Source organism: Rhinopithecus bieti, unplaced genomic scaffold (assembly GCF_001698545.2).
Source record: "Rhinopithecus bieti isolate Rb0 unplaced genomic scaffold, ASM169854v2 scaffold_34452, whole genome shotgun sequence".
Taxonomy (NCBI): Eukaryota; Metazoa; Chordata; class Mammalia; order Primates; family Cercopithecidae; genus Rhinopithecus; species Rhinopithecus bieti.
The window spans coordinates 109,969-135,212 of record NW_016814605.1 but is presented as its reverse complement, the minus strand read 5'-3'; the positions used below and the strand labels follow the sequence as shown (position 1 = coordinate 135,212).

Here is a 25,244-nt window from a genome sequence, read left to right as displayed (position 1 = left end):
AGCACCTCAGATTTCACATGGTAAGGCCCTACCAGCAGTCACAGCCTGGGGAAGGCATCAGGAGGAAAATTCATGGGGGTCATGTGCCCTGGGAGCAACCGGCTATGATGAAGGTAGAATGAATGAAGGCTCACATCTTCACCCTCCCTGTCTTGCCCACATTTGTCAAGTTCATGCAACTGTCAGAATAACCAGACCATGGATGCAGTTTAGTGACAATACCAGTATGGTAATACATATGCGAAACGACCATCTTGGGGTTTATTTCACCCATGATGACACTTAGTCATACTGGGAAATTCATACTCTCTCATCTTCCTAATTCTTTTCTATGACTCCCACTAAACCCTCCTCTCCAGTGTCTTACAGGTAAAAGCATTCTACACAAGGGGAGTACAGCTAACACTTAGGAAAAATGTTTGATGTTGGATTATTCAAACAGACTTTGTAAACTCATGACAGGTATGAGATCTTAATGTCAAAAGATTGATTACTCTTAATTAGTATTTGCCAAGTGAAAACAAGGTTTTCACAATTCCAAAAGTGGCCTTTGAAAACAAACTGCATAAACTCAAAGATGGAAAATATAAAGTTTATTTCAAGTAAGAAAGGGAACATTCAGAATTATGTGAAATTTTATTTCTCTTCTAAATTCTAAAGGTTTTGAAATAATTTAGGCTAAGTTCTATTTTAGAGTAGAAATCTATTACCATGTTTTCAAAAGAAATGGTTTCAAAGAATACAGAAATGCACTCTTTTCACGTAACTATATCATTACCTGAAAATGAATTTGAGTTCTATATCTCAGTTGTAAATGTATGAAACATCTATCCTTTTCATAGATTTTATTAAATATAGTGTTCTAAATGAAATTGAACCCAATAATGAGTCACATGAGCTACATATAATAATACCATGTGATAGACATAAAATAATGACAGAATCAACAGAAGAAGATCTGCTTCAGGCTAAGGGTAGAAAGTATACTTTGATGATTGTTTATTCCAAGATAACAAATTTCACAGTAAGTGCAATGAAAATTCCAAAGTTCCACTTCTGCTAGGTTTAAAAATTGTATGTCAATATTTATATAAATATCAATCACGCTGGAGCCCTCAAATGAAAAAAGTGACACCATATGTTTTTAAAATACTGAGAAATGAATCATTGAGCTTAAGAGCCATTATACAGAATTCAGTTAAGGAACACAAAGTGTATCGGGGCACGGTGACTCACGCCTGTAATCCCAACACTTTGGGAGGCCAATACAGGTGAATCCCCTGAGGTCAGGAGTTCAAGACCAGCCTGGCCAACATAGTGAAGCCCTGTCTCTACTAAAAATACAAAAATTAGCCAGGCGTGGTGGCATGCACCTGTAATTCCAGCTACTCGGGAGGCTGAGGCAGGAGAATCGCTTGAACCTGGGAGGCGGAGGTTGCAATGAGCTGAGATCAAGCCATTGCACTACAGCCTGGTTAACAGGGTGAGACTCTGTCAAAAAAACAAAAAACAAACAAAAAAATGTAAGTAGAATGACCCGGAGGTAAACAATGATGTCATAATCTTTAGCCCTCATGTAATTGATAGCCTCTAGCGACCTTGAATTTCTGCTTTGCTATGAGACACAAGATTAGTCCCAACCCATTCAAGATGGTTAGATATCTTAAACAAACAAACAACTTATGTAATGCTGGTGTAACAAAGGGCTACACTCTCAAAACAAAATGGTGAAGAGTAAACGATCCCCTAAACCTGAGAGAAGATACAAGCAGAATCAAAATGGGCTGGTACAAAGAAGCCTCTAGTTGCAGTTGACCAAATGTGACAAGGTTTCTGTGTCTGTGCCATGGCAGTGCAGAGGCAGGTGGGTGGCCTTGGTGGTGTTGGCGACTCTGCTCCATGAGGTCACTCAGGTGGGGAGGAGGCATGATCACCTTTAGCACATAGCTTTCCTCCTTCCCTACAGTCACTGCCCCCATGGCCATCCTCAGAAGCATGAGTGGAAGAGAGTGAAGAGAAAGCTGTTTTCTTCTAAAGATCAAAAATCTTGAACTTGCAAATAGAAATAAATGTTATTTTTGCTCCAAGTACACATTTGAGAAATCTTCCATTGAGTGCACCTGATGATAAACCCACATTTTTTGTATGCTTTCATCTGAAAATGTATTTATATGATCCTTGGAAATAATTTTTGAGTATAAACTGTATTTTAGAAGCTTATTTCAAGTTGTTATTTAGCATATGATAATTACTCCCAAAATGTCATTGATTTAAAAACAAATCATCTGTTGCTCTAACTGTCCTCCACTGAAAGTAATTTCTCTATTTAACCTCATCAGATTCCTTTTAAGCTCTGAAACTCATCTTATTTTTTTTACTGATTTGATACGTTAAGTATATTACTTATGATAAATTTATTTGTGTAATTATTTTGGTATCACAAGTGGAAAAAGCCTATAAACTGTTATGTCAAAAAACCTGCCTCTAGATGGCAAACAAACCCCACAATACACAAAAGAGAGCCATGTTCTTAGACACCCTGGAAAAGGAAGAGGGCTACAGTCCCATTAACAAGTTGGAGCCCTTAAGGCGAGAATGAGGTGGAACATCTGGAATATCTGAGAGGAGACACCAGGCTGCAGAGTAGTGGGGAACTTGCTTTGTGCTCTGAGACTGAATGTCCAGCCTTGCCTCTCACTGCTGCCTTGACTGTGTCCCCATCTGCTGTGAAGTGAATGGTGTCTTCTAAATTCATGCTGAGCCCTAATTGCTGAAAAGTGTAAGACATGGAATGTAGGGATTATGTACATCTTCCTGACACCAACCTGATGCTCAGGAAAGAGACTCTTGTTTTCTCTTAGGATTCTTTTACTAACCAAGATTTTGCCTCTACTGCACTTTTCCCTTTCCTGATTGTCCCTCTCTATTGACAGAGATGGCCCAGGGGATTCACTACTGAGTCTCCACCTCTTACCTAAAGCCCTCAGTCTAGGGTTGCTCTTTTCCTTCTTGCTATTTTTGTTTGTTTTCCTGTTATCTTCTTGGCAATAAAATACATCACTTTTTTCTTTCTACCTATTAAAGATGTTACCTTAGTTAATTACAGTGGTTTCCTTCAGTATGATAAATGGTCTTTCAAAATGATGTAAAGAGATCCAAATCCATGTTCTCCAGAAGTTGCATGAAGCTCTATCTAGCATGAGTGCCAGTAACTCTCCCAGAGTGCTCCATGCAGCTGGCCCCAGAGAGTCCCTCTGTGCTGTCATATCACCCACTGCCTTCTGTGAATGAGATATTCTGATTAATATCCTGGTGGATACTCTTTGAGCCAGCGCCCACACAACTCCCATGAAAGCTGAGGACCACAGGCCCCTGAAGACAATCACAGGTCTCTACACTCACAGCTCGTGACTGTCCTCTGCAGACACGGCTTCTCCCGAGATGGCTGAGGGTAGTCATTGGCTATGTCCTTCCTTGTGCCTGACAACAGGAGACACAGAAGGTCTGTAAGCAGCCCTGCAAGCCAGGTTCCTCGAAAGCCTTCCTGTGTGGGGTCCTCTTACTTGGACATAGGTATGTAAACCAAAAATGAAACTCTAAGCTCCCTGGCCAACTGAATGAACTCCTCCTCTCAGCCAAGAGCACACCAAAATCAACCTGAAATACAGTACAGTCCATGATGGGAATGGATGATTGGATATGCCTTAACTTACCCTCTTCCCTTTAAAATTCAGACGCAACTGACAATCACTTAATATTAAGACAGAGACCTTGAGACTGACAAAGCAAACTCTCTGTTGCAATAAGATACCAACATGACAGATACCAGGCCCAAGGAGAAATCAAAGTATTTTCCCCAAGATATTGTTATTTGGTGTATTTTAAAAATGCCTCTGCAAAGCTGTTTCTTGTGGGGAAAATCTGCATTTGGTAGAGATTCCCAACCCTTTTAAGTCTCTTTCCTGACCCAGAGCGATTTAACTGATTTAATTAAGAGTTTGGCACCTTTTACATCTGCTAAGAAACAACTACAATCTATTCTCGCTGAAGCCTGCTCCCTGGAGGCTTCATCTTCATGATGAAACGTTGGCTCCAAAACCCTTTTTCTAGACCCAGAAACTCCCTTCTGTTGATTACAGGTCATTAGATAAACTCTTTCCACCGTCTATGAAATCTTTGAATCCACCTATGACCTGGAAGTCCCAAACACGCCCCCTCCTTCAGGCTGTCCTGCCTTTCTGTATCAAAGCAATGTACAGCTTACACATATTGATTGATATCTTATGTCTCCCTAAAATGTGTAAAATCAAGCTGTAGCCCGATCACCTTGCGCACACGTTCTCAAGACCTTCTGAGGCTGTTTCACTTATATGTCTTTAACTTTGACCAAATAAATTTCTAAATTGATTGAGACTTTTCTCAGATACTTATTTGTTTATAGGTATCACTGTATACACTTAAGGAAGTGAAGAGATTTATGACCTTGAGAAAATGAGGAAGACAAGATGTGTGGGGAGAGAGAGAGAGTGAGAGAGAGGGTTTGAGCTTGTGATGTGTGTATAGGACTAAAACTGAGACCTTGATCTATGACGGTGTAGTACTGAGTATCATCCCCAAATAGTGAGGTTTCATTCCAAGAAGCATATGCCTGTATCTTCTTTGGGAAATGGACTTTTGCTGGTATAAATTAAGGAACTTGAAACAGGGAGATGATGTTAGACTAATCAAGTGGGCCCTAAATGCGAACACAAGTGTCCTGAGAAAAAAAGAGGTAGAGAGACATTTACCATAGACTGAAGAGGAGAAGGCAATCTGAACACAGAGATAGACATGGCAATAATGTGTCCACATCCAAGAAGAGCTGGAACCACCAGAAGCTGAAAGAGCTAAATCAGACTCCTTCCTAGAGCTTCTGAAGGAGCTAGAAGATGTCTCCAAGATCTTAGCCCATTGAAACTGATTCTGGACTTCTGGTCTCCAGAACTGTGAGAGATTCCATTCCTGTTATTTGAAGCTACCACATTTTTGAGAACTTGTTACAGTAGCCCAAGGACACTAACACAAATGGGGCTCTGGGAAAATCCAGACTACAGGTGCTGTGGTGGTTTTTCAATCTCCTTGCTTAACTTTCTGATATTAGACATAAATAGATTGGTGAAAAATTTTTTTGTTCATGAGAGCACCTGGCTGATTTGCATAAAAGTCACTTGGTCAGCAGTTGTTGAAGCTGAACTTGGAATCTAGGTCTGTCTGACCTTAACTATGTTCCTTCCACAGAGCCACATTCATTCCATAGAGGAACCCACCACCTGTAAAACCAGAGAAGAGACAAAGCCAGAAGTGCAGGGTGGAGTTCTTAACCCAAGCTCACTGCGACCTCTAGTCCTCATCACACTGACACTAAGCTTGAACCCAGACCTTTCTACAGTTTTGGCTACAAAGCACAATTTGCTCAAAGCCTTTACAAACACCAAGAATGTTTCCTTCAGATATGGCAGCAGGGTCACATCTTGCATTGCCCTGACCACATTTTGTCTCCTCCGCCATCCCCATCTCTCTGACGCAGTCCTCGCTTCTCAGATTGGGTCCTGTACATCTAATTTGCCCTAGGAATGTTAAAAAAGCAAACCCACAGCTCCCTCTTCTTCTCATGTGCTGTGAGAGATGACCTCCCGGCTCCCAGATACCAAGATTGTACAAGACCTAACCCACAGAATTACTCAAGACACTTTCTACGTAAGAAGAATTCTGGTGCTAGCTCTCCTCATAGAAAAATATTTTCTGTCTCTTGCTGAAATTGACAGCAAAAGACAACAACACAAAACTATTTTGGAGAACAAAGGACAGTGATACACTAGGGAAGTAAAACACACCCCTTCCCCTTGCACTGGTTTCCTGTTGCTGCTGTAACAAATTACCACAGCCTTACTGGCTCCACATAACACAAGTGTATCATCTTACATTTCTGGAGGTCAGAAGTCTCAATGAAGTAAAATCAAGGAGTAATAGGACTCTATTCATTCTGGAGGCTTCAAGAGAGAGAATCCAACATCGAGCTTTCCATCTTTCTGATGTTCCCATATTCCTGGCTCCATGGCCCCTTCCTCCATCACTCCAGCAACCCTCTCCATTGTCCCAGCTGCTCTCTGGGTGTGACCCTTCTCCCTCCTGATTATAAGGACCCCTGCGACTATGGTTTCACCCAGATAATTCAGGATACTCTCCTGACCTCAAAATTCTTAACCATGTCTGCCAAGTTATTTTTGACATATTCATAAGTAATGATCATAGATTCCAGATATTAGGACAATGATGTCTTTAGGAGGGGCATATTCATTCCACAAACAATTCTCATCATCCCCACAATGGTCTTCCTCTAAGGTAGAATAAAAATATCACAAGGCAATAGATCTAGAAAAAACCTGAGACTCTAGGACTCTCTGATGTGTGGATGTCAAATTCTGGGGGATTCGGACTCTCTGCTCTATGTGGACTCCATAGTGTGCAGTCATTTATGGAAGGCGTCTTTGATTTTGTGACCTAGAAAAAATGAATCTCTGCTAAAATCAAATCAAATCTAAAGAAGACTGGCAAAGGGAATTTAGAGATTTTTTAAATTTTGGAATTTCCCTATGCATTAAAACATGAGAATTGACAATAATTCAAACTAACAATGCCTTCCAAAAATGAGGATTTTTTCTAATGCATTAGGTTGGGCCCCCTCAGTGAAGATACCAAAGATGCAGGCAGTATCTTTACAAAATGCAGGAAACAGGCAAGTGAGCAAGGGAAGAGAGGAGGGAAAGGGAAAGTGAAAGGTACCTCAGCAAAGAGCCACCTTTGAGGATGATGAGAGCTCAAGCCCACATAGAAACACAGGAAAAATGTCTCTGTTATTCCACCTGAGAGGTGAGGGAGCTGGGATGTGTGTACACCTCCCTTGTCATCACTGATAGATAGCCGCCCTAGGGGATGCTAATTCCAGGCCGTGAGATCTGCCTCATATGCAGCCTGAGCTGCCTTCCCCAGGTTCAGATAGAGCAGTGAAGCGGAGAAAGGGCCATAGAGAGTCAGCTGAAGTATAATGACTAGAATCCCCAACGTGTAGTAACGATGACTGCTAAAATTATGCAGAAACAAAAAAATGCATTTGAATCCAGAGATGTATCTCTCTGAATCTGGATATCTGGATCCTGGCAACCTGTTTGGTAGCCATTTCCCAGAAATCCAGTCCCCCAGAAAAGCAGCAGGAGGTTTGTGCACAGGCTGCACTAGCTTGGTCTGGCCACTGGTAGTCGTGCATGAGAACTTCTCCCTGGAATATTTCTCAGTCCACTGATACTGATGTAATCGACCCCACTTCCCCTATTGCTGAGCCAGGCCGACACGCCCTGGGCAAAGGCAGCAGTGTGAGGTATTGAGGTTCAAATCAGTGCTTAAGATATATTTGGATGCAAAAACTTTTTCATCCACATGGGCAGTGTCTTGGCAGAAGATGGAGACTCTCTCTAAACGGATGCGAGACTGGGAGGCTGGCATCTGGGTCAGGATGATGCCCTGGTGCTTGGCAAGAACATGCGTTGGGCAGCAGCCACCCTTACTAAGGAGAGAAGTTCACTGACCTGGCCTTTCCCCAGGGCCTCTCCCTCAACTGCGCTCCAGAAAGCCAGGCTCTAGTGCAGATGCTCCTGAGACCCCAGGAACAGGCTGGTGGGGAGCGCAGCTCAGAGCATTACTCAGGGGATGTGGCCTTTGTCATCCTACTTTGAAACAATAGATTATTTGAGCAAAGATTCAGAGGCTCCTGTAGTGAGCGAGTGAAACAGATATTTTAGTTGAAATAATCAGACCTGGTATCACTAGTCAGCTCTCCATGCTACAGAACCATAAGAAATTATACCAAAGGCGGGAAAGGGGATAGAATATGGGGATTGTCACGCCAAGAATAAGGTGCAACCCATTTAGCCCCTGGGCCTTAAAGAGACCCATAGCTCTGGATAACGGCAGATCTATGCATGACACAGTTATCAACTTTGTGCATCTTCAGCGAAATGTTTTTCCTTGTACTGCTAAGAACAATGTCTTAAGTTTATTAGTAAATTCTATTGAATTTATTAAAGATGCTTCTGATAAATTCTTTTTATATTCATTTCAAAAAAAGAAGCAATGTCACACTGACAGAGACATTGTTAGTATCGCACTAAATACTTTCACACTCATCACATTCCTTTGAGAGTAACTGAAAGTTCTGACAGACCCACATTCTATGACTTTATTATGAATTTTCTGCCAAAAATAATGCTTTCCTATACACTCCTAACACAAGTATAAAATATATCATTTAATCTAGTGGTATGTTCTTTTAAAATTTTGAAAATTCACTCCAAAAATATGTTCTGTAACCAAATGGCCCCAAGGAGAAATGTATTCTCTCAAGGTAAATCTGCACTGCCCTGGTCAGACCTGGGACTCTGGGGATACTGCCCCTGTGCTGAGTTACTGAGCTGAGCCAGCCCTGCAGCTGTGCTCAGCCTGCTCCATCCCCTGTGGATTTGCATGTTCCCAGAGCACAACCCTCTGCCCTGAAGACTTTTTTATAGGCTGGTCACACCCTGTGCAGGAGTCAGTCTCAGTCAGGACACAGCATGGACATGAGGGTCCCCACTCAGCTCCTGGGGCTCCTGTTGCTCTGGCTCCCAGGTAAGGAAGGAGAACACTAGAAATTTACTCAGTCAGTGTGCTCTGTACTGTCTGACTCTTCAGGTAAATCCTCTGATAACATAATTAACTGTAAGAATATTTGTTTTTATGTTTCCAACCTCAGGTGCCAGATGTGACATCCAGATGACCCAGTCTCCATCCTCCCTGTCTGCATCTGTAGGAGACAGAGTCACCATCACTTGCCAGGCGAGTCAGGGCATTAGCAATAATTTAAATTGGTATCAGCAGAAACCAGAGAAAACTCCTAAGCTCCTGATCTATGCTGCATCCAGTTTGCAAAGTGGGATTCCCTCTCGGTTCAGTGGCAGTGGATCTGGGATGGATTTCACTCTCACCATCAGCAGCCTGCAACCTGAAGATTTTGCCACTTATTACTGTCAACAGAGTTACAGTCACCCTCCCATAGTGTTACAGGTCATAACATAAACCCCCAAGGAAGCAGATGTGTGAGGCTGGGCTGCCCCAGGGCTCCTTCTAGTGCCTCTATCTGCTGAGGGAAGTTCTCAAACTCAGTCAGGTTTTGAAAGTCATTGGGAGATTTTCTCAGAGGGGGCCAGGGAGGTTCCCCTGAACCCTAAGTCTCTTTTGCCCTCATCCCCGGGAGAAAAGACATCACAATGCCTGTCCTGACTGAATAAAGAGGAGAGATAAGTCCACCTGAGGAGTTTGTGTTGTGGGATAAGTGGACTTTGTACAGCCAAGGAGAAGCTATTCTCAGTATTTCAAGCAGAAATTGTTCAAGTTGAATAAATTAGAGTCTAAGTCACAGTCTTTCCGAAGCCTACCGTATGTTATTCATGAAGAACGTACTAGAGACAGGGGATTCTCAGGTGGCTGCTTCAGAAGCCAGAGTGCACCTGCTCCTGGTGGTATGTACTGAGTACCATGTGATGATCCTCAGACCTGTCTTGGAAGCCCAGGGCAGGGGAGCTGATGCTCTCAGCTGCCTGCAGCATGTCTCCAGGTGATTCTCCAGTCCACACTTAACTGCATGTGTTTTACTTCAGGTGTCAGTTTACATGACTCCACCACTCTGACTTCCCAATCTCATGACAGTGATAAGTTGTAACTTATTGCAATCTCATTGAGCAACTCTGAATAAACCATAGAGAGAAAAAGAGTTTTGGAAAATGTGCTCCCAGAAGTGATAGTAATGATGGGGAATTGACAGCTGTCAGGGAAGTAAGGTGACTCCACAAGGCTCAACATTTTGCCAGTTACAAATTGTCGCAAAGTACATTTGAATGTGCTTTCAAGAATTACCAGTTTGGGGTCATAGCTGGAAAACTTATTAAGTCGCAGACAAAATGGTAAAATCAGGAAATTGTATGAAATATACAATAAGGCTGTGTGTGATGGCTCGGGCCTATAATCCTGTGATAATTAATACTGACTGTCAACTTGATTGGATTGAGGGATGTAAGCATTGCTCCTGGGTGTGTCTGTGAGGGTGCTGCCAAAGGAGATTAACATTTGAGTCAGTAGGCTGGGGAAGGCAGACCTCCCACTTAATCTATGGGCACCATCTAATCAGCTGCCAGTGAATATAAAGCAGGCAGAAAAAGGTGAAAAAGTGAGTCTGGCCCAGCCTCCCAGCCTACATCTCTCTCCCCTGCTGGATGCTTCCTGCCCTCAAACACTGGATTCCAAGTTCTTCAGTTTTGAGACTCGAGCTGGACCTCCTTGCTCCTCACTCCTGATGCCTGCAGACAGCCTACAGTGGGACCTTATGATCCTATAACTTAATATGTAATAAACTCCTCTATATATATGAGTGTGTGTGTGTGTGTGTATATATATATGTGTGTGTGTGTTTGTCTGTGTATGTATATGTATGTGTGTGTGTATATATATGTGTATGTATATATATATATATCCTGTTAGTTCTGTGCCTCTAGATGTCACTGGCTAATATAGGAAGTTTATTAAGTAGTAACTCACTCAATCACCAGGTCTCACAATAGGCTATCCGCAGGCTGAGGAGCAAAAAGAGCCAGCCAGAGTTCCAAACCTGAAGAACTTGGAGTCCATGTTCGAGGACAGGAAGCATCCAGCACAGGAGAAAGATGTAGGCTGGGAGGGTAGTCCCGTCTCTTTTCCCAGCCCACTGACTCAAATGTTAATCTCCTTTGGCAACACCCTCACAGGTATACCCAGGATCAACACTTTACACCCTTCAATCCAATCAAATTGACACTCAGTATTAACCTTCACAAGCCCACCCCTTATCAACTAGAACCCATACACATCTCCTGAGATCAAACATAACCTTAAAATACAGACAATAGTAAGGTCATGGTTACCCCTAACATAATACAACTATCCTTCCTACAACTTGAAATGCACCAATCCCCAAACAAAAACTATTAGGTAAAGTGAACAATACTTAAATGCTCATATGAGGTCAATAAATCTTATGTCACCTGATAAAGAAACGGAAATGAAATGAAGATATTTTCTGAGTACAAGTGTATACATGCACAAACATGTTTTTAACAAAAGAAGAAGGAAATACTCATGATAGTTCCAGTCCTCCTTTCTGCAGCTGGTCACATGGTCGTAGCTGGTATTGATGACTACCTTCTTCCACTATTCGTTCTGTATTGCCTTTGCCTTCAGCAAGCACCTCAGCAGGTCGTGGCCCGGACAGGATCTGGACTATTTGTAGTCCTACTTGGATTGGGTATAGCTTCCCATTGACCTTAATCAGAGTGCATGATAATACCAAGAGATGCCCTAATGGATATCCTGTATTCCATACATACTCTTTGTCACTTCCATTGTGGAGTAGTGGACTGAGTTCATCTTGATAGTCTGGGCCAATCACCACAGCCAACACTGTAGCTCCATTCGTAGCTTGTTGACTTAAAGGTAGGAGAAGTCCAAAGTGTCCAGGTGGCCAACTTAACTTCCGGTTGAATGGAATCATTATTGTGTCTACTGTTGGCAGCGTTCTTCCCTCTAGAACTAAGATGTCTAGCCCAGCAGAACATAATATCGCGGGAACAGAAAGCAAACATTTTGCTAGTGGATCACTAGGTATGATAGTGAATGGTTGCACTTTCACTTCCACCCCTTGAATCCTGGATCTGTGAATCCTGGCTATGGGAGAAACAGTACCATACATTGGGTGCTGATTCAGAGCATTCATGGCCTTCTGGAGTACCTTGCTCCAGCTCTGCAAAGTATTGTAACCTAGTTGACGTAATTGTGACCTCGAAAGGCTGTTCCACCATTCTGTCAAACCAGCGGCTTCAGGATGATGGGGAATATGGTAAGACTAGTGAGTTCCATGAGCGTGAGCCCACTGCCCCACTTCTTCACCTGTAAAGTGAGTCCTTGGTCAGAGATAATGCTGTGTGAAATACCGGGATGGTGGATAAGACTTTCCTTGAGTCCATAAATGGTAGTCTTGGCAGAAGCCTTGCGTGCAGGTAGGAAAATCCATATCCAGAATAAGTGCCTATTCCATGGAGGACAAACCTCTCTCGTTTCCATGATGGAAGAGGTCCAATATAATCAATCTGCCATCAGGTAGCTGGTCAATCACCCCAGGGAACGGTGCCATACAAAGTGTTCACTGTTGGTCTCTGCTGCTGCTGGCAAATTGGGCACTCAGCAGTGATCACAGACATATATATATATGTGTGTGTGTGTATATATATATATATATATGTAGGGGAGTCTATTAACTTAAAGGATCGTAAGTTCCACAACGGGCTGTCTGCAAACCGATGAGAAAGAAGCGACAGTCCGAGTCCCAAAGTGAAGAACATGAAGTCCAATGTTTGAGGGCAGGAAGCATCCAGCATGGGAGAAAGATGTGGGCTGGAAGGCTAGGCCAGTCTCTCCTTTTCACATTTTTCTGCCTGCTTTATATTTACTGGCAGCTAATTAGATTGTGCCCACTAGATTACGGGTGGGGTCTGCCTTCTTCAGCCCACAGACTTAACAAATGTTAATCTCTTTTGGCAACACCCTCACAGACACACCCAGGATCCACACTTCGTATCCCTCAATCCTATCAAGTTGACACTCGCTATTAACCATCACATTCCCATTCATATATATGTATATAGTCCTTTAATTCTGTCACTCTAGAGAACCCTGACTAATACATCTACACTTCTGATGGCCTGTTTCTTTTATTTTAGGTTATTTGTTTTCCATGGGTTGCCTACACTCTCTTCTTCCCACTCCCTTATGAAGGATATATAAGCCTCTGGACCTCACTGGGTGAGGACATGTTCCTGCCTTGCACTATCAATGAACACTTTCCCTTTACTCTTTAGCAATGAGGGAACGTCTTCCTTACCCAGATGCCAGCCACCTGTCTCACATCCAGGACAGAGATTCTCCATCTCCTGTCCACCAAATACCCATGCATGTGGGCACTGTGGCACGCCCCTGTGATCCCAGCTACTCCATAGGCTGTGGGAGAATCACTTGTGCTTGAGAATTCAAGGTTGCAGTGAGCCATGATCACACCACTGTACTTCACGCTGGGTAACCGAGTGAGACCCTGTGATTTTCCCCCTGCTTTTACAGAACTTTTTTTTGTTGCCTCTTTCTCCTATTAGTTTGTGTTTTGTCCATTCATTTTCTGCAAACCTTTAGAGGGCAAATAGGAAGTTTCCATTTTTCCCTCTAAATGAGTAAGTTCCTCAAAATTCAGGCCCCTCAATAGGCAACATGAGGGTCTGTGCAGGGGATCAGCCACAGTGATTTGACCACTCCCGGTCAGGTATCAGTAATACTCCCCAGAACCCAGGCTGAAGCCCACTGATGCTGATGCTGTTCAATCCACTTCCTCTGCTACTGCACCAGGCTGAGATGCCTTGGCGCCTGCTAAAGGTGTGAGACACAATGGGTGCATATTGTGTTCAGTTTTATTCAAATCCAAGTGTTTTCCTACTTTTTCAACTTCCTTGTTTTTCTATTTGACACTCATTGCTCACTCCATAAGACAGTAGAGATGGTATTCTCCACTAGTCAACCTCAGAGGGAGCTGGCTGAGGACAATTAGTAACAACTTGGTTGTCAATGTCAAATAGATTTTCTAATTTCATGTCAGATGCAAGGTCATAATACTAAATTCTTGTAGAGCAATAGCCTCTCACTGATAGAAAAACAGAGATTTTGAAATTCCAAAAGTTGTTTTTAATAATAAAATGCAAATCCTGAAAGATGCAGTATATTAAAGATGTAGTATTTTCCATGAATCACTAGGAAAATAAAGGATGATATAAACTTTCTATTCCCCATAGTGCAGAATTCAAGATTTGGCAGACTGCAGGAATGGGAGCATGAGGGGAATACAGGAGAGGTCAGCTATTTTTCAATTAAACTGCCTTGGCTTATGGTGGGTGGGGATGTGGATGGTGGTGGGCATAGCAGTTGATGTGGACCCACAAAGGAGCCAAATACGATACTTGGGAAGAACCACAGAGTTGAAGGCATTGCTTCTGGCTTCCTGGATGAAGCCTGTGTCACTGGGAGTCTCACAGGAAAGTAACGACGTGAATAGAGCTTTAGGTCTGTAATCACCAAAGGTTTAGTGAAGACCCTGTGCAAGGAGACCTAAGGTCACGTCACTCAGTCCTAAGCCAAATCATGGCAACCAAGCAGAGCTTCTGAAACTCATTCTGCCCCTAGAGGAGGTCTAGCAGAGACCACTGGTTGGTTCTGGAGATGTCATAAATCCTGACATGCTGAGCAGAAGGCCAGGCAGGGTCTACACCTGCAGGGAGTCAATGGGTGTTGAGGTTGATGTTCATGATTCAGACATGTGTTCAGGATGCTCTGTTCAATCTTGTGGATTCAGAAGGACATGCTGAGTCTGTGGGAGTTTTATGTTCTTCTAGCCATCTCCTCCAGCCTACCTGATGAGTCAGACCTCAGCAAATGCCCCATGGAGGACACAGGCCATGTATAGAGGCTGCCCTGTGCAACCGCTCAGGGTCAACCTGATTCTCCATTCTCAAGAGAGTTCCTCTGCTTGTGCCAAGACAGAGCTTGTGTCCACATGCAAACTTGGCAGATATGGCAGGAAGACAAAGAGTCAGGCCGGCGCCGACCGAACTAGAAGGGGTGCTTTTCACTTTGGATTTTTAGGTCACTTAGTTCTCATTTCTTCTCCTGTTCTCTGATGTTATTAATATAAACTTTTGCATTGTTTTATCTCCAGCTTCTTGCAGTGGTTCTTTTAGCCTTTCAACCCCTACATCATTGCCCCAGAATAGGAAGATTCCTTTTGAAACTTACTAGTCACTTAGAAATGACAGTTTGGGTATGAAATTATCAGAAAATAAAAGGTATTGAAATAAGTAAATGTATAATTTTTACACAATATGATCAATATCTGAAAATATGTCTGACTCCAATAGTCTAATAGTAATGGGATGGAAAAAGTATGTTTTATGTGGTGTCACTTAAAATAATTCTTCAGAAATATTTATGAATGTCATGGACAAATCAGTTCCATTTCATGAGGTGATATAATCAACATGTAGAATTATTTGTACCCAAAGGACAAAATAGCTTTTTTCTCGTTAAAATAATCAACCCCATTAGAAATGAGTGTCTATTCTAGAATGATCCACACCATGGTAAATGACATTAAAACTGTATTCCCCAGGAGAAATATCAAAAATAAGTGAATAATGAAAGCAAGGAATATAGGAAAGAAACTGTTACACATACAAAGATAGGCAAGTCTTCAGAGGACTTCTCCACACATATTGCTGAGTGATAACACACATCCAACCAAAAATACATTGATTTCACTTCCACAATCAGTAGTGTGGATCTAAAGATAGTATAATTTAAATTACATTCTTAACACAAAAGTCCAAAAACAAAGAATAGACAGTTTACAGAAAAGAGTTTGTAAAGCACAGAATGACAGGTCTACAGAAGGTATTCACAAGTGAGAAAACACATCCAACCAAAATTCTCAAGATTTCACCATCACAAACACCGTTTTGGAGCCTGGAGATGCTGCACAGCCTCCTGTGAGCAGGACACTGACCAGGACCCTGCACAGTGTGATGGCCCCAAACACAAACCTCAAAGGAAGTTCAACCTCTCAGTGTGGCAGGAGCAGCTGTGGTGCCAGGGGATATATCCCCAGGAGTTGGAGTCAGGTGGGCTCAGGGAGATGACTGGAAAGCCTCTGAGGAAGGAATAGGCCATGAGGCCTTAGTCACAGGCATAGGCTCCTCTTCTATGTGAACAGGGCCAGGGTCCTCCAGGACACCTTCCAATGCCTCCTCTTTCCTCCACACATAAGGCCCTGAAGCCCCACTGATCTTCCAGTGTCGGCTGCCACTTCATCCCTGGATCAGCCCCTAACGTTCCCTGCTATTCTCATGACTGTAGGGATGCTCAGTCATGTCACTGTAGGAGGACCCTAGTGTGTCCTGCCCTCACCTGCTACCACTGATGACCTTCACGGCATTTTCCCATGCCTTTCCCAAGTGACCCCACTTTCACCAACTATCAGGAGGATGGACGGTGGCCCGCACTCCATGATGGTCGGCTTATGAGTAAGTCAGGGCTCCAGGTAGTCTCATGTTTGCGCAGCTTATCACATAGGAATGATAGAAATATCACATAGGAATCCTATTTTGACATTCCCTGGCTCCTCATTCTCTCTGAAGAGTTACTCACTCTGATCGTCCACTCTAAGACTTTATTCTTGTGCAGCTGCTCATGGTGTTTACATTCGGACTCTATCGTTGGAATACCAGATGTGTGCTTGTCACATCCTCACATTTTTAAGAATAAAAGACCCTTCTTTTGAGTAGCATTTGTTTTTTTCTTCCTAGTTTGCCAGGATTACATTTCCGGTGATTGATGTGAAAACTTCTTTGCTAAAATGCATTCATATTGCTATAAATTAACTGCATGTTTTTGAATCTCATAAATTTGGATATGTGATATTTACTTTCAGACCAAAGTACTCTGTAATTTCCATTTTTGTTGTTTCTTTGCCCCAAACTACATTTAATAGTACTTTACTTATTTTCCAAATATTTAGATTCTTTTGGCAAAATTTTAAAATTAAATTTACTATTTCAGTGGGTTTATTTGTACGAGTGGTTTTTGATTACAGTGATGAATTGTGTAGTAGTAAACTCTGGGCTTTAGTTACCCATCACCCAAATAGTGTACCTTGTCCCCATTGGCTAGTTTTTCATTCCTCCTTCTTCTCCCACCATCCCCCTTCTGATAACTTTCTCTTTCTGATTTGTAATACAATCTTCTCAGTTATGAATAATTTATTGTTTATTATTTAATCAGCTTGATTTTATTGAAATATCCTGTTGCCTAAAATATAATGTATCATTAGCCAATGTTTCCAAAGACCATGGAATCTGCTGTGGTTTGGTGGAGTGTTCTCTAAATATCAGTCTTGTCCAGATGGTTGATAGCGTTGTTCAAGTCATCTGTATCTGCACTGGCCCAAGGGGCTGGGCTGTTTGCAACCTGGACCTGCTACAGAGCCCTTTTGTGCCCTGAGTCCCAATCAAGACTGGCAGAATTTCATGTCTCCTGATGGGCCAAACCTATATTCCGAGGGGTAGAATATGTAGCCTCCAGAAACCAAAGTCCTATTTGTGGCTTCCTTCTTTGAAAGACAAAAACACCTATTAAAACACTGGAACAAAATAAATATTCCTGTAATTCTGAACTCTGATTCACTCCGTCTTTATGTTACATGCATTACAATGGTCTTACTAATGGGGACACCATTTAGTGGCATTTGATGGCAGTTGTAGAGACGAATGCCCAACTTCAAGGTGCAGGGCAATACCAGCCAGGGGAAATCAGCCTCCCAACCACAGCCACGATAGGACTAGGCAGCCACAAAGAGTTCCCAAGTCATTTTCTGATCATTTACCTGGTCGTGGTGCAGTATCTGGACTTGCTCTCTAATGAGGAGGGTCTAAATTTAAAGTTATGATGTCCTTGATTCTATTGCACCAAATTTCATCTGGTCTTTCTGTCAACCACTCACAAGGGCACTCAAGTCAAATTCTCTGAAGATATGATTGTCTTCTTACAAACCTAGAGAAAAGGTTGATTTTAGATTTGCCTAGCAAATTAAATGTTTTAATGCCATCAATATGGTCATTTAAATGGTATCCTTCTCTTAGTCTCTCTGCTAATGTTAAGTTGGGGCAAATTTCCCGACAGATTTCTCTTTATTTTCATTTTCCTCTACAATTTCTGAGTAAGATGACCTACTCTGAGAAAACCTATGAAGTTAGTTTTAACCCTAAACAAAATCGTTATTTTGAAATTTAATACCATCACAAGCCAGAGACAAAAGATAATGCTCTCGCTTTATGGCTTACTTAGGATTGTTTTTTGACTCGTTAAGTAATTTGCTTCAGTTGTTCATAGTCCAACAGGGTTTTCTTTCTTTATTTTGTCTTACCATGAATAATTGTTTATAAACAGTTTTCCTAGGGTAACAGGATTTGTATACCTCTTGTTTTTCAGTTTAATTTCACCTAGGCTGCTAGGTTCCAGATACCAAAGAAGCTTTATCTAGTTCAAGGATGTTTGTATTTAATAGGTAAGATTAATTAACTATAGTGAGATCCAGCTAAAAATCCAGTGGTCTAGCAGAGATTATGTCCTCTAGTCTTGTTAATGTGGACAATTTTTCTCTCTGATGGCTTCCTGGGAGGTCAGGTTTATTTCTTCTTAATACTGATAGTCATTGTTCTGCATAGTAGATATATTAGAAGGGTTGATATCTAGAAGTTTTCAACGTAGGGCAATTGGCTCCTCATAAAGAGCACTTAAAACTTTGGTGATCTTAGTCCTGCCCAGTAGACCAATATTAATAAAGGTTCACTACCGTGAGTGAAGCTGCTGCTTCCAGAAGGGTAGAGTCAAATAATTCCAAGGTGTCAGTGCAGAGGCTGTATATTATTATTTTATTATTATGAGCAAGAAATGGAACTAAATACTTATTCAGCGTATTTCAGGTTCAGTGCGGAGGGTTGTATTGTTATTATTATTTATTATTTATTATATTATATGAGACAGAAATGACTAAATACTTGTATTCGCCTTGTCTGTTTCCTTTTCTGTAGTTTTAATTTTTGCTACAGGAACGTGAAAAGAAAGGCAGTTTAAAAGAGAAATTCAACTTACTTTAGAACTCAGTTGATTAGTTGATCCTAATTTCCTCTAGACCTTAAACATTATCTTAATTTAATTTTATAATACTTGATTGTTAAATGTTAACATGAAAAAACTATGAGTCTGAGAATTTGCAATTCTACTTCCTTTTTTTTCTACAGGTAAACTATCTTTTTCTAAGTTAAAAGTAAATAAGTTACTCCACATTATTTTCTTGTTATATTCATTGAAGTTCTTATATCAACTGCAGCTTCTACAACAGTTTAAATGGCTAGAATCTCCAATTCAGTCTCTAGAAACTTCGTGGGATCTTCATTTCCCATCTCTCAAGTCAACCAGGTTTTACTATAAGGCTTCAAGGCTAACTTCACATTCAAAGAGTAGAAAAATTTTACTAACTCTCAGGCAATCAATGGTTTTACGGAGTTTTACTTTTGAGGACAGACACCCTTTTTTTCAAGGGTGAATTCAAAGGGAACCTAAGAGACACAGAAGGCTCAGGAAGAAAACGGACTCATGCCTTCACTTTGTGCAGTTGGTGGGTGTGGTGGATTCTGCAGAGATATTACCAAGAACAGAGGAGAAGCCCACCACTTAATCCCACAGCTGTGTGGATAGTTTCATAGGATTGCTGAAAACCTTTTCCAAGGAAGAGTAAAGACCAAAATGGAAACATTTGGAAACAGGTTCAGATGAAACAGATCTAGAATAGGGTCTGAAGATTCAGAAAAGTCCGATAGGGAAACAACGCTGTTTCTTTCAACGTTTGGAGACAGAGATTCTCAGAAGCAGATGATACACATTCATGGAGCCTACATTCCCTGTGCTCTCTCCGTGTGTTCCAGAATATTTATCCATGAACCTATGCACCAGTGAGGGACAATTTCAGCTAGTGAGACAATGCAGACAGCTTCAATCCCAGGTGCTGAGAGCCAGGAATCCATTCTCAGGACCTGCAGTTTCACAGATGGAAGCTCCATTTGTGGGTGACTTGGTCTTAATTCTCATCCAAGAACATACTCTCACCTTTAATTGAAAAGAAGGTTCATTGATGCTCAGGTAGGGAACAAGCCTCTGTGTGTCTCAGCCTCATCCACAACAGTGTGGGTTTGCACTATCTGGACTAATACAGTCTGTAGAACAAAGTCTACACGATGTGCAACAGTGATCTATAAATGAGAATGTTATGTTGTTTATTTCAAAACTGTAGGCTTAGTTCTCAATACTCTGTGCCAAACTCAAATTTTAAAATGTAATTGTTTTAAAAACAACCCAAATAAGAACACTTTTAACCTTTTAGGAAATACCTACTCTACACATCCAGAAATCCTCACCCACATCTGCTAGCAGTAGGTAAGATAAGCCCGAGTTTATGAAAACCTTAAACTTAGTACTGTCCTCTGTAATTCTCTGACACAGAAACTCCCCACTGTGCTGCTGTGTGGCATCCCCTAGATGCATATCCCTTCTCCAGTGTCCTGCCCATTTTGTGAAACAAACTTGGCACCTTAATCTCTGGACCACCTCCTGCTGTGAGGGACTTCTCGCCGCAAACCTGTTCAATCTTCACCCAATAGAGATCACATGTGCTACTGCCGTCTGTGGTCATCTGTTTTTCCTTGGCGTTGGTCATCCCACAAATCCCTCAACCCCCCTACAAACAGGATCACAGTGTCTACCCCATAAACACTGATTCCCAGTAATGAACACAAACAATTCCACTTTCAAGACTCTCTTCCCAAGTCATATGAGTAATACAGTTGCTTTCAATTTTATGGATCCCAAACTAACTGCATCAGGAAAAGGAGACACTCAACCCTGCCTGTAGAAGTCCTGCTTCATTTAGGTGACCATGGTTCGGATGAGAGACACACAGAGGCCTCCTCCCACCCTGGTTCAAATGTAGGCTGCTCTTCCATCTTGTCTGTGTCCACTGTGGACTGACCAGCTTTGTCTGCTGTTCTGAAAGCCCTGGCATGATGTGTTAACAGATAAGAGAGGGAGGTTTCTGTTTAGAATTAGTAATAGTGTTCTTTAAGTCTACAGGTTATATCAGGTAATTTCAAAGCCTTTTCTGACTGAAAAGGATTTGTACAATTTTACATTTTCTGGATGTGTAAGGCGACACATCACGAAATTTTTGTTAAAAATCCCAGGGGTAGCCTTTTTAATGGTTTATTCATTCTCATATAAAATAGCAATACTTTCTTAAATGCAAGCCATCTAAATATTTTGTGAAAATAACATTTTCAAGAATTGGCTTATATTAAAAGAAAACAGGACAAATTCTTTTACTGTTATTCACTTTCCTGCAATTCAAATTTTCGTATTAGATAACTGATAAAACTGATTATTCATTTAACGCCCTTTCAGAACAATTATTTAAAACTCACAATAAAATAGACCATTTTGTCCTATTTTAGTTAAGCTGTTGATGTTTTATGTCTCCTTATTCTATTCCTTCAACTTCTGATATTTCTGACTTTTTTCACTATCATGATTAAGAGTCTGACCTTTTCAACGCCAAGAAGTAGATCAGAATTTGCTGACATTATAATAAAAAAAGTTGTGTAAACAAAATTTGCAAAATGTAGTAAGAGAAAAGAGTAAATAAAATTTTAACAGTGACATATGAGATTTTTATTTCAATCCTACCTCGTAGCTACTGTTTGATATCATCAGCCCATATTATTGCCACGGAGTTCAACACTTGAAGGTCAATATCATTTTTACTCAAGTAGGTTTTCCGATCTTATTTAAAAATGAGATTTTAGTAGATTCCCCAGATGATATTCAGACCAAGCTTTCCTCGCAGTCTTACCTACAATGGCATTGATTTGTGTTCTTGGGCAATTAAAAGTGACTTTGTGTTAAATTACCCAAGATTACATCAATCACACTACAAGCTAGTCCTTCATTGTTCCTGGATTTGTATATTTTTTTCATAAATGTGACTTTTCCTGTGAAAGTATTTATTATTGGAACCATTATTCAGGGGCTGTTCAGTGGGATATTAAACACATCACTGACACATAAAGAGGAGGGCGGTTGTTTTTCCATTTAATGACCAGCTGAATGCGAGATTCACATCCCTAAACTCTGAGTATTTTTACATAAAGTCAAGAAACAATCAGTTACAGGTACAGGCTACCTAGAGATGTAAAACTGTGAATGCAGTTCTTGCTCTTTATACATAGAGAATTTCCTTTTGATCTGTGGACTCACAGTTGTGGCTGTACCACATCCAGGGTGGGGGAGACTCACGTCTCACTCAGAGTTGACAAAACCTAGAAGCTCTGACAGGAACTGATTCCACATGACCAGGGAGACTGCGTGAGAAGAGCTTGTCTAATCACCACTTGAAAAAACATCATGCAAAGTTATTTCTTATTTGTTCTGTATCGTTAACCTAGAAGGTTCTTCCCTTAAGAGAGTCCTCTGGGACAGGCAAAATCGCTCACTCCTGTAATCCCAGCACTTTAGGAGGTCCAGGCAGGCAGATCTCCTGAGGTCAGGAGTTCAAGACAAGCCCGGACAGCATGGCGAAACCCCACCTCTACTAAATAAAAAAACAAAATAAAATACAAAAGAGCCCTCTGGTTAGCCTTGTATATGTGGGATGATTATGATGAGATAGATCACAGACTGAGCAACTGGTCACAAGGACTTTTCTGTTTGCTGCCTGAAGCACAAAATTTTGTCTTTCTTTCCTTTTCCTTACACTGGGCTCTTGGCTCTAAATGTAGAGGCACACATCATTCTCCCGGTGAGGCCCTTGGACAGAGAACTCTTATGCAGTTCACTCACCAGGTGGCAGGGCAGGGTAGAATCTAATATTTGAGTTGAACATTCTTGAACAGTTATCCTGGAAACAGCAGATACCAGACAGCCCTTGAACTCTCTCTGACAACTTTTTATTTGCAGGCTCTCAGTCCAGCAGTGCTTGTGGGGATGGGGCTGATTCCTTCCCTAGATTGACTGGGAGAAAGTCAAGCCAGATGGCATTCACCTCCCAGAGATGCATCCTGGACACACATTTCCACATGGTCAGGGTTCTTGTGCTTTCTTACAGTCATGCCCCACACAGTGCGTCCCTACAAAAGGTCCCAACTTTCCCCTTCAGATCCTTCTTCCTTTGATTGTGGGCAAACTTGACTGAATCTCTCTCTGTTTTGTTCCAAGGGACAATTTATGTCACATTGTTCACAGAAGAGACATTCCCCCTGCCCCATCAAACTTTTCCACGTCACTGCACCCACCAGGGGATTTGCATACTGTCCCCTAGGGAGGACCTTCCCTTGTGAGTCTGAGATAAAAGCTCAGCTCTAACCTTGCTTTGACTGATCAGGACTCCTCAGGTCACCTTCTCACAATGAGGCTCCCTGCTCAGCTCCTGGGGCTACTGGTGCTCTGGCTCCCTGGTAAGGACAGAAGAAGATGAGGGAGGAGAATTGGGTGGGAGGTGAGCTCTGTGGGCTCCACAGCTTCACATGTTTATTCCAATAATGTGATAGAGTCGCATGGTCCATGCTCCAGGGAATGGAATTCATGTGTGTCTGATGAATAATCAGGATTTACCTCCAGAGAACGATGACCAGTGCTCTGATTCAGAACTTGAAAATGAAGAGTTTCCTGCTGGCTAGTAAATAATGGGTTTATTTTAGAAAGTCTACTTTTCATGATAGGAAATCAAAACTTTAAAATGTAACTGTAAATTAAAATCAGAAGATAAATTATGAAAGTTGCTCATAATATACCTATATAAACTTGCACTACTCTGTTGTTTTTTCAGGGACCAGTGGGGATATTGTGATGACCCAGACTCCACTCTCCCTGCCCGTCACCCCTGGAGAGCCGGCCTCCATCTCCTGCAGGTCTAGTCAGAGCCTCCTGCATAGTGATGGATACACCTATTTGCACTGGTACCTGCAGAAGCCAGGCCAGTCTCCACAGCTCCTGTTCTATTTGGTTTCCAATCGGGCCTCTGGAGTCCCAGACAGGTTCAGTGGCAGTGGGTCAGGCACTGATTTCACACTGAAAATCAGCCGGGTGGAGGCTGAGGATGTTGGGGTTTATTACTGCATGCAAGGTACACAGCTTCCTCCCACAGTGCTACACCTCCGAGCAGAAACCTCCCTGCTGGGTTGGCCCAGCTGCCCAATTCTACGCTTGTCTTGGGGAGCGGCTGAGCAGAGTCTCTGAGTCCGCAGAAGAGAAGGCTGTTGGAGACGTCAGGGCGGCGTTTGCTGCTGAGGATGCTGGTCCATGAGAACCTCAGTAGCACCTCAGATCCCACATGTTAAGGCCCCACCAGCAACCACAGCCTGGGGAAGGCATCAGGAGGAGGAGAATTCATGGAGGCCACGTGCCCTGGGAGCAACCAGCCGCGATGAAGGGAGAGTGAATGAAAGCTCACATCCTCACCCTCCCCGTCTTGCCCACATTTGTCAAGTTCATGCACCTGTCAGAATAACCAGACCATGGATGCAGTTTATTGACAACACAAGTAGAATACATATGGGAAATGACTAGCTTGGGGTTTATTTCACACACGATGACACTTAGTCATATTGGGAAACTCATTGTCTCTCGTCTCCCTAATTCTGCTCTCTGACTTGCACTAAACCCTCCTCTCCAGTGTCTTACAGGAGAAAGCATTCTACACAAGCTGTGTGCAGGGGAGTATGGCTAAAGACACTCAGTAAAAATGTTTGATTTTGGATTATTCAAATAAACTTTGTAAACTCACGGCAGGTATGAAATCCTGATGTCAAAAAATGATTACTCTTAATTATTATTTGGCAAGTGGAAAGCGAGTTTTCACAATTCCAAAAGTGGCCTTTAAAAATAACTGCATAATCTCAAAGATAAAAAATAAAAGTTTATTTCAAGTACAAAGGAAACATTCAGAATTATGTGAGATTTTATTTCTCTTCCAAATTCTAAAAGTTTTGAAAGTATGTAGGCTAAGTTCTATTTTAGAGTGGAAATTTATTAGTGTGTTTTCATAAGAAAAGGTTTCAAAGAATACAGAAATGCATTCTTTTTTTTTTTTTTTGAGACGCAGGCTTGCTCTGTTGCCCAGGCTGGGGTGCAGTTGCGCGATCTGGGCTCACTGCAAGCTCTGCCTCCTGGGTTCAAGCCATTCTCCATCCTCAGCCTCGGGAGTAGCTGGGACTACAGGCGTCCGCTACCATGCCCGGCTAATTTTTTGTGTGTTTTTTTTTAGTAGAGATGGGGTTTCACTGTGTTAGCTAGGATGGTTTCGATATCCTGACCTCATGATCCACCTGCCTCTGTCTCCCAAAGTGCTGGGATTACAGACGTGAGCCACCACGCCCGGCCAGAAATGCATTGTTTTC

At 42.0% G+C, this 25,244-nt stretch overlaps 2 gene segments (V, D, J or C); both read left to right on the top strand.

Moving 5' to 3' along the window:
* The first annotated feature begins 8,622 nt into the window (after positions 1 to 8,622).
* Positions 8,623 to 9,147, top strand: LOC108514938 (Ig kappa chain V-ID region 16-like). The segment is given in 2 exon segments: positions 8,623 to 8,700; positions 8,825 to 9,147. Coding segments are annotated over 2 exon segments (378 nt in total).
* A 14,078-nt stretch (positions 9,148 to 23,225) lies between these two features.
* On the top strand, positions 23,226 to 24,122 carry LOC108514934 (Ig kappa chain V-II region TEW-like). The segment is given in 2 exon segments: positions 23,226 to 23,303; positions 23,675 to 24,122. Coding segments are annotated over 2 exon segments (459 nt in total).
* Positions 24,123 to 25,244: the final 1,122 nt, after the last annotated feature.